Raw genomic sequence first — 9311 nt, 5'->3', positions numbered from 1 at the left:
GAATCAATGCCAGGCATGCCTGATGTTGGCATCTCTGGCATTCGGCTGTGCTCCTATGAAAAACATTGGGACCACAGTCTGGGTGAGCGACGAGTCTGAAGTTCAGTTAAAGCTCCCAGAATCAACATTTCGTCTTAATTTTCTCACACGGAAAAACTGGAAAAACACATTTACTTTTGGAAGAGTCCGGGTTTTAACTCCTAGTGCCAGGAAAACAGCCTCAGAGCGGTGCGAAGTCCAGCCCTCGCCCTGCAGACAATAAGGTAATTATGGCGAACAATTATCAGACAAGTCTTGTATGTTTTCTGCAGGGCTGGGCCTCACACCCCCCTCCACCCCGCCAGGCCCCGCCCCTTTTAGAAACACCTGTTTCAACCTGTCAAGCAGGTTAGCGCTTAATGCTTTTTTATGCCTGCAGCAGCGCTAAGGGAACAGGCAGCTCTCCTTCTTGATTTTCAGCACTTTTAACGACGTTTCTGACGGACTTTTTCGGTCTATAGAGCAGGTGGCGACGAGAGCGACGGCGGAAGGGACCCCAGCACACGTGCAATTCCCGCACCTGGTGGGAGACTGCCCCTGGACAGAGCTCCGTGTGGGTTCATACGTGGGAAAGTTTGTCCACAGGATCTGCCCTGCCAGCTCTTAAGTTCATTTTCTCTGTTTCCCTCCAAAAACTCGGCCTTCTTCTCCCTCAGGCGGACATTTGGAACCTGCCGAGACACCTTTAGGGGCATTAAGGTGTTTTTGTTCGCCCGCTGGTCTCAGGAGAAAATCCACCTGCCACCTTTCTCCACCCGGGCCGTCGACGCGGGAGCAAAATGGACTTTTCCGGGGCCCCCTGGACTATTGTACTGCTGCTGCTGAGCTTTGAAGGTACGAAACATTCCGAATCATATTTACTGTATTTTTATAGCGCCCGGTATGAGCTGTATCTACTCTTTTGTTAGAGCGCTTGTTTTTTTGATGGACGCGCACGGCAGAACGCTTGAACCTGGCGCCTGGTGGGTTTCCTAAGATTTGCTTACAGCAGTTCAGTAAACTTAGTTTAGTTGTCTTGGAAGTCTGTTTGCAGCGCCTTGAAACCTCAGCGACTGTGCTGGCGCTATCTGAACGATCGACCACTGTCTTAAATATGCGCGTCCTCGTTTACAGATAATAAATAAGGTGCAACGTCTGTTAGGCGTTATTATTCATGGGTTTAACGTTTTTCCACATGAATAGCGAATAAAATCAGTAATACGAGGTTCCATGTTCCGATCTCAGAGCCGACATTCATGTTTTGCGAGCTTTTTTTGTGTGTGTGTGGGGGGGGGGGGGGGGGGGGAGGGGAGCGCTTACCACTGCACATGGTCCTATTCACACCCAGCACGGAACACAACAGGCACCGATGCTGAATTTACAAATTCGACGTTTATTTACTTCGCATAACATGTATTTTTAGAGCGCTATGTAGACCCCAATGTAGCCTCGTAGCGCCAGTGACACCTAAAAGATGATCTAAATCAAAGGCAAGCATTTTGTCGACCTGATGAGGATGAGACGCTGAGTGGGCACACCGTGTTCGAAAATGTGATCATGCATTTGGTCTCATTCACAGCCAACACTGAACACTGGAAAGCATATATACATTTTTTTTAATTGTGAATTCAGTAGTATTTATTATTTCTCAGTAGTATTTTAAATGTATAAAGCACATTATGCCCATAGGCGTCAAACCGCTACCTCCGAATTGTGAAATGTATTTGCGTCTCATAATGTGTACTTGTAGAGCGCTAAATTGACCCTAGTTACGTTTTTTTTTAGCGCTAATGACACATGGCAGATGTTTCCTAAATCAAACCTATGCTTTTTTATCGACCTCGTAAGGATGAACTGATGAGTCGGCCCTCTAGTTTTAAAACTGTGACCTCGAGGTCAAACACATTTGCACTGAGTCCATATGAGTCCACTCAGCCGCCCGACGGAGGGGTCAGTATGATGCAATTCACTCTAAGGTCAGGTGTGGCATCATATAGTGACAACCCCGGGACAGAACTCACTACAACATGGTCTTCGAGGAGCTTTTTAAAACGACCGCTGGAGGCACCACCTGATGTTTTCTTTTCCATTTCCCCCCTGAACAATCCAAGTTCTGTTCCCTTTCAGTTGTGCGCCGCACCATCATTAGCTAATTCCATGCAATTTTATTTCTAAGCCTGTTGTTAAAAACCCTCCAAGCTGCGAACTAGGCACAATTGTCTAATGACAGGCTCTGTGGTCTTTATTGTGTGTGTTTTCAACAAAACACGGCTATTTTCAGATTTTTGGCACTGTTCAATGGGTTTACCTTGTCTTCACGCCTCGGCATATTTCCTTTTCAATTCCCGTATCCTTTACAGTGCTGAAAAGTGCTCAATTGTAGGGTGTTGCATGGCTCAATTGTGTTCTACGTCTGAATTGTAGGGTGTTCAGTGTCTCAATTGTAGGGGTTTTCTATGTCCCAAATGTAGGGAGTTCCTTGCCGCAATGTTTTTACTTTCATCACTTGTTATTATATTGAGAGTGATTTGCCTCGCGCTGTTGTCAATTTAAGTTTTGGGTATTCCGAGCCAATATATCTGTCTCGGCTGAATGCCGAAAATCAGATAAGGGAAATGCTGATAAACTGGATTGATTTACCTCAGAAAAGTTTCCTAGAAACATCGAGGATTGACCCAAACGCCGTCACGCTCTCGTGATGTCACTCCCCTCCCGCCCCTCTCTTCATACGACATAGACAGCGCCAACTAGCCCAGTTCCCAGAAGGGTACCGAATTGGCCGAGAGGCTCCATTATGCTACGTAATACACGTGCCACGTGCCCTGAAACGCCTCCATAGTATTCCACATCCCATTAAATGGACCCACTGGGTACAACTATCCCCAGTGCTGTCACCAGTGACGCCAGAGCTCCGTAAATGTAACTGTCCCTGAAAGAGGCATGGATCGCATCGGCTGTTCTTGGCACTAATATCAATGGCACGCATTTTCCTGAAACGACCTTTCGGCCTATTTGCAACCAACACACCAAAAATATGTTCATAAAGATTCAAAATCTCCTTGAATTTCCCACAAGGTTACCCCAAGGCTGACTGATATGGCTCCCAGGGACCTCAAAACTCCTTGAGATTGCTGCAGAAGTTGACCATGAGGTAAAAGTAATTATTCTGGGTGGTTGTACCAACTAAATCACATTTTTAGGAGACAGGATATATTTCCACAAGAACCATGTTGTCATGGCTGAACAGGTGCTTCCCGTGAGTCAGTTTCCTGTACCTGGTCATTTTGCTAGTTCTTTCTCCCTCTGTCCTGCCCCGTCGCAGGCTCCCTCCTTGTTCCCAGGTTGTTTGTGACACCTTGAACACTCCCTCTGCACCTGTACCAGCCCTCGCTCTGCCTATTGAGCAACTCTCCACTTGATGAGTCATGAGGTTAACAACCAACAAGACTCATCATTGACTCTGCCCCAGCCCATCCTACTCACAGAAGCAACAATTTCCTTTCGGGTCCACACACAACCATATCTATTGTAGGCCTGCTTAGGCAAAGGTTTGGGGGTTCAGGAGGCCTACTCAGCGAGACAATTGTGCAGCCAAATCTTTGGGAAATGGCTCTACTGCAAGTGGTGTAGCTAAGGTGCAACCAGGCCTCGTGCATGCAAGGGATATGGGCATCTCGACCGACTGCTACTTGGCCAGTAAAATACACCAATAATCAGGATTCGGTAGGCCCGGTATCGCTGCACCGCTTGCACCGCTTGCACCATGGATGGCTATGTCACTTGGAGTGCTGTGGTCCCTTTGAGTACCTGATACTCCTTTATGCAGCCCCAATCCTAGGCTGAACAGTCTTTATTCTGAGTTCTTTTTTCAGATTTCCTTGTGGTCCCTCTAAGCTCTTGATCCAAGCGAGGGTGATCCAGTCTCCGTGACTAGTTCTTTTGACCCAAGGCCTTCTAGAAAGAGCAAATTGATGGTCTATGAAAGGGATTGTCAATCGCTTGCTCATTCTGGTGGCTCACTCTGTGGCCGGTTATTAAGCACACGTGCGCTTAAGGTTGTTTACTCATAAAATAAGGGCGGGTCCTGGGCCTTGGTGAACAAGGCACCTCTGTTTTACACCGTGGCACGCCATCCCCGGCCTCCGTGCGACGCATGCACATGAAAACCATTGGGGTTGACTTGGGGAACCCATGCGGGTGCCTTTTACCAGAGATATCCAATCCTTTCTTGAATAAAATGGATACAATTAGGGCCAGGTTTACTAAAATATAGAGCAGCAACAAAAGTTGCAGCGCTGCGTTGCCCATGGAGGAACTCTATTTACATGTGGCCTACTAATTCCCCATTCCCCGGCACTTGTGCACAAAAGTGTGTTGGAGCTGGAATTCCTAGGTATCATGCATATAACTCATCCTTGACGCAAAGTAGCCCAAAGTCCTATTAGTGGGTGGAAAAAAGTGTACTTTTCTAGCACAAGAAAGAAAAAATTCTGGAAATAAACTACCACTCAGGACTTGGCATCACTTTATGTGACTTTACAGAGGTTCAAAGTGGTGGTCAATCTACCTCATACTGTTTAAAGCCAACAAATAAACTGTTTAGATGTATTTCCTGTCTTACCAGATAAAGGAGGCACAGGAGGTGATGACCTTTTCTAAGATCACTCCATTTGATCAAGTGGTGGAAGCAGTTATAGTAGTTATGCCTCTGCATAGCTGATATTGAATCAAGAACAAGTGTATATGCAGGTCTTTGCAAAAATAGTGTCACAATGGTGGGGTCTTGCTGTGAATGTTGCAATACATATATTTGTTGATGAATTGACTAGGGGAAGAGCGGTATTGTGCACCGACAACATAATTTCAGGTACAATGTAGTTGTACTGAAGATGTGACTGAAGGTTTGTCTCAACTACAAGTAGGGGAACAAGGGAAGGCTTTCCATCTCACACAGTTACAAAGAGTTGGATGTCAGGGTATGTCAACACAGCTGACCATTCCAGAGCCCTTCTGAGTGTATCTTGCTAAGAAGCAGACCGCCATTGGAAACCCTCACTGAAAACATATCTTTTCAACCACTCTTCTTGGATACATGTGTAAGAATTCATATTAGGCTACAACACCCAGCCTTAAAGGTGTATGCGACACAGTATCTAATCGCATGGTATCCATTACTCATTGTGTATAAAGTACCCCCAGGTGAGACCACCATGCCCAATCCTCATGGTGTAGAAGGTACTTAATCTGAGACTGCTGTGCCGGGCCCTCATGATATAAATCACACTCCATCTGAAGCCACAACACCCTATCCTTGTGGTGTGCGGAGGCTTTATTCAACCTTACAATAAGGAATTTTTGTGGCATTATGGAGCCTATATCTGAAACTGCAGCAAAAAACTCCCAAAATGCCTGTTAGAATCAGTCAGAGCCTGCAGCATCCATCTTCACGGTATCAAGCACAATACATTTGAAACTCCTGCGCTGGATCCGTAAGATGTTCATGAGGTTTCACCCAAGTTTGCAACATCCCATCCTCATAGTGTATGTAAAATGATCGCTGACCTTGAAATTTCCAGGGTGACTTTGGTGCCAGGGGTCACTCGACGTCCTAGCTTAAACTGTTTTAGAGCTCTTGAACAGGCTTGCTTCTCAAAGAGTCCCTTTGGAATGACCTCTATACCCAAATAATATAAGTCATCAAACAAGAATAGTGTGGATCCTGAAATTCCCCTTAATTTAGTTGTGTATTCATTTATTTATTGTGTTTAAACTACAGAATGCAACTTTCTTTTTCAGTCCTGGTTTACTTCATAGTTCCTTTATTATCAGAGGATGAGACAATGTTGCTGAAGTTGTTTTTTTACTGTACAGGATGATAATTCCAAGACACATGTTTCGCTCTACAGTATAACCTAAGGGCTTTATCAAGGCAATTAATATGTTTGATCTCAATTCCATTATGTATAGGCCAAATATTAAGTGTACAAGACTGAAGGCATTATTCTCCTTCTTGTCATCCCTTCGTGTCGTATCCACATCCCAATTAAAGAAAGGGACGTTCAAATATCAACACATTTGTTACCAAACTGGTTGCATTATACTGTGTTTAAAACAACTGCATCCTGCCTTAATGAGGTATAGGGCACACCGCCGGAGACTATTGTACTCAACACTTCTGGAGTACATAATGTTATCTGAGATTACAGCAGCCAACTTCCATGGAGCACACAATAGTCAACATAAGGCCACAACACCCCATCCACATGAAGAACAAGATTCCATATTGGAGGCTTCAGTACCCAGATCATTTGGTGCACCGGTCACACCTTTCTGATATTTCCAAAGTCATAGATTTTTATTTGATCACTGGAATTGCTTACTTGTATGCCCTTTTATGTTTTGTATTGTATAATATGATGAGATACAGTCTCGTGGAATCGCAGGCTAGAAAGAGCCTGTATAATTATAAACTAAAAACACAATTGTTCCATTCACAAAATGGCAAGACTTATTTGATTTCTTGAATTTTTTTCTATCAATCACTGTATGCTGGACAGATGTTGCCACCACCTAGGTTGTCCCACAGAAACCTCAGAATGAGGCTTAAAGAGACATGAAAGTACTCACTTGGGGTCAAGGACTATGTTGTGGTATTTGTCTCTACGGCACCCAAGTTGTAATCTCAGTTTACCACTTACCTAAAATTGTGTGATTCTGGGCAAATCAAATTACCACCTGGTGCCACAGTTCCCTTATCTGCCAAAGCCAGCAAAACAAGCTGACGGCCGTCATAAAGTGCTGTGTTAAAAGAGTTATCCCAGCTGGGCTGCTCAACCTGGAAATGATTGAGTTTGCAGTGTTGCACAATGCATACTTTCTCATGAAGCCAGGCTTTGATGTCCATGTATAATCTCACAGGTGGTCCTCAAGTGTTTGTTTTGGTCAAGGCAGAAAGAGAATGTTGTTGGGTAACCCAATAGCATTCTGCATGGGCCCAAGATGAGAATAACTGGTTCAATAGTTAGATGTGTTTAGAGCAGTGGTTCCCAACCTTTTGACTTCTATGGACCCCCATTTTATCAGTACTGGAGCCCGGGGACCCCCACTGAATCATTATTGGAACACGGGGACCCCCAAGGAGTCATTACGGATACCTGGGACCTAATATTATAAAAAAATGTAAGCAGCCGCGGACCCCCTGAGAAAGCTTCGCGGACCCCCAGGGGTCCCCGGCCCACAGGTTGGGAACCACTGGTTTAGAGAACTGAATGGATTCCAGATCTGGAATATCACTTCCACTGGTTAAAATAGCTTAGTTTAGAGTTATATTAAGAATATTTACTAGCGTTATTCCAGGTCACCACTGAGCTGCACAACAATCCAAAGGGTGGAATTTTGTGGCTTTCTAAAGAGGACTTGCCTCGCACGTACTGTGGTGAATGCCTTCATGTCAGGGTTGACGTGCTGAAGTGTATCTAGCAGGCTTGCAGAAGAGCAGGCTAGACCACAAAGTTATCTGTTTGCTCAAGTCATACGATGCATTAAATGAAGTGCATCACTTAAAAAAAGAAGAACAGAGCCTGTTTATAATGCTGTTTTTAACCTAAGAACAGCAGATGTAGGCGGCCATGCAGATGGATGCCAAATTTAGTTCAATGTTGTCTGAACAATTACACTATATACATTTTGCAGGCACAAACACACTGTGGACCTCATGAGATGGATGTCCTGTTTGATATGACAAAAGATTCCTTCATTCTGGAGCTCTCAACAGAACCTCTGAGGGAGAAGGACACGAGTGCAGAAGCTTAGCTTGGCCAGTAGATTGGGGACTTGTGAGCTTCAGCTTTTTCCTACAATCAAGCTGGCATGTAATGTTTAAATACATTATATAACACACAGGGTGCATAAGAGGGGCCTAAGTTTCAGTAGAAAGGGCGAGGACTACGTATTGGTAGCAGTACTAATAGAGAAAACACAATAGTTTGTAAAATAACCAATATTTTTAGGACTTTCAAAACAGAGAGGGAGAGAATGTGTGTACAAACGTCCCTGGTGTAATACGACTGGTATCTCACAATACCCGACTGTAAGCATCTGTATCCAACTAGTTATCCGAAAATACATTTATTAGGAGGGGGTGTAACACCCACAAGACCTCCCTAAAGCTACATCCCTGCACGTTGCTTCTGATGCAAACAATGATATCACCAGACATGAAGACAGAATGTCTATCACTGGAGAAGGTCTTCTCTCTGACCTGAGCAAAGGATCCTCTGTATAATAATAATATAGAGGTTCCAAGGGGACCTCTGCTCCCTTCGACTTGAAGACGAGATGACCTTTCACATCCCACAGGCCACATGGCAACTCAAGCTTCACTGGTGTCAAGTGGGAGACACACGCAACCTGACTCCTAGCCCATTACCTAATCCGAAAGCCAAATCACTTAAAGAAAAGGAACACCTGTCTCTGGACTAATGGCCTGATTTAGTGTAGGCAGTGGACCCAAGAAGACTGCCAAGTCAACGGTATTCTACTCTCCGTATTTAGATGTACTGTGGTTGAGCCAAAGACCGCCATGATGGAGAGCTCTTCCTAGCCGTCAGGCTGGGGCGTTACCGACGGCCATATTTAGATGTCACAGTTGACAAAGAGGCTCTCTGAAGGTCTGTATGTGGAACGAGAGTTTGAGGAAGGCAGTAAATTGAATCATGCAAACAAGAGAAACATAGTGAAGGCTGTTAGCACAGAAAGGCCACAAAAGAATAAAAATTTCACACACTGCTAAATGAGAAGCACAATTTTGTTTAGTAGTGTCAGAGATCGCATGGTGAAATGGTAAAATGAATGTAAACTAGGAGTGTGTGCGTGACAGCCGAGAAAGAGATACATTATTGAACACATCCTGTAAAACATTCACAAAAGAAACACTGTTGCAAGTCCTCAATTGAATGACTGGAGCACAATGAAGTTTGGGTGTCATCTGATGATTTATACAAGAACAGGTCAGATTTGGAACAATTAAAAGTGTGGGACTACAAGACAATGGTCCCAGGTGGACCTGAGGATGCTCTGGGAGCAAAGAGAGTTGTGGGTATTGGAAACTAAGCTTCACCTCAATTAAAAATCAAAATAAAGACCAAAAGATGGAAGAAAGTCGGGTATTGTCTTACTCCGTGCGAATTTGAAACAGAGTAGCGCAAGATATTAGCCAAAGAAGACAATTCCATTTATTTTAATGTGTAATTTTCACTGTTTGCTGCGTAAATGATTGCTTTTATCCATTTTTG

The 9311-nt window shown here is 44.3% G+C and overlaps 1 protein-coding gene across 2 annotated transcripts in view; it reads left to right on the top strand.

The window, feature by feature from the left end:
* The first annotated feature begins 389 nt into the window (after nt 1-389).
* Nucleotides 390-9311, top strand: part of NECTIN4 (nectin cell adhesion molecule 4) — a 132985-nt gene continuing 124063 nt past the window's right edge. The window contains exon 1 of one of the 2 annotated variants that reach the window (XM_069218272.1): nt 390-873. In XM_069218272.1, coding sequence (XP_069074373.1) covers nt 819-873 — 55 coding nt within the window. In that variant the 5' untranslated portion in view covers nt 390-818. The remainder of the gene's footprint in view (nt 874-9311) is intronic. The other variant, XM_069218274.1, reaches the window with a different exon arrangement.

The sequence above is a fragment of the Pleurodeles waltl genome, chromosome 12 (assembly GCF_031143425.1).
Source record: "Pleurodeles waltl isolate 20211129_DDA chromosome 12, aPleWal1.hap1.20221129, whole genome shotgun sequence".
NCBI lineage: Eukaryota > Metazoa > Chordata > Amphibia > Caudata > Salamandridae > Pleurodeles > Pleurodeles waltl.
The sequence above is the reverse complement of the archived record's forward strand: the minus strand, read 5'-3'. Positions and strand labels throughout refer to the sequence as shown.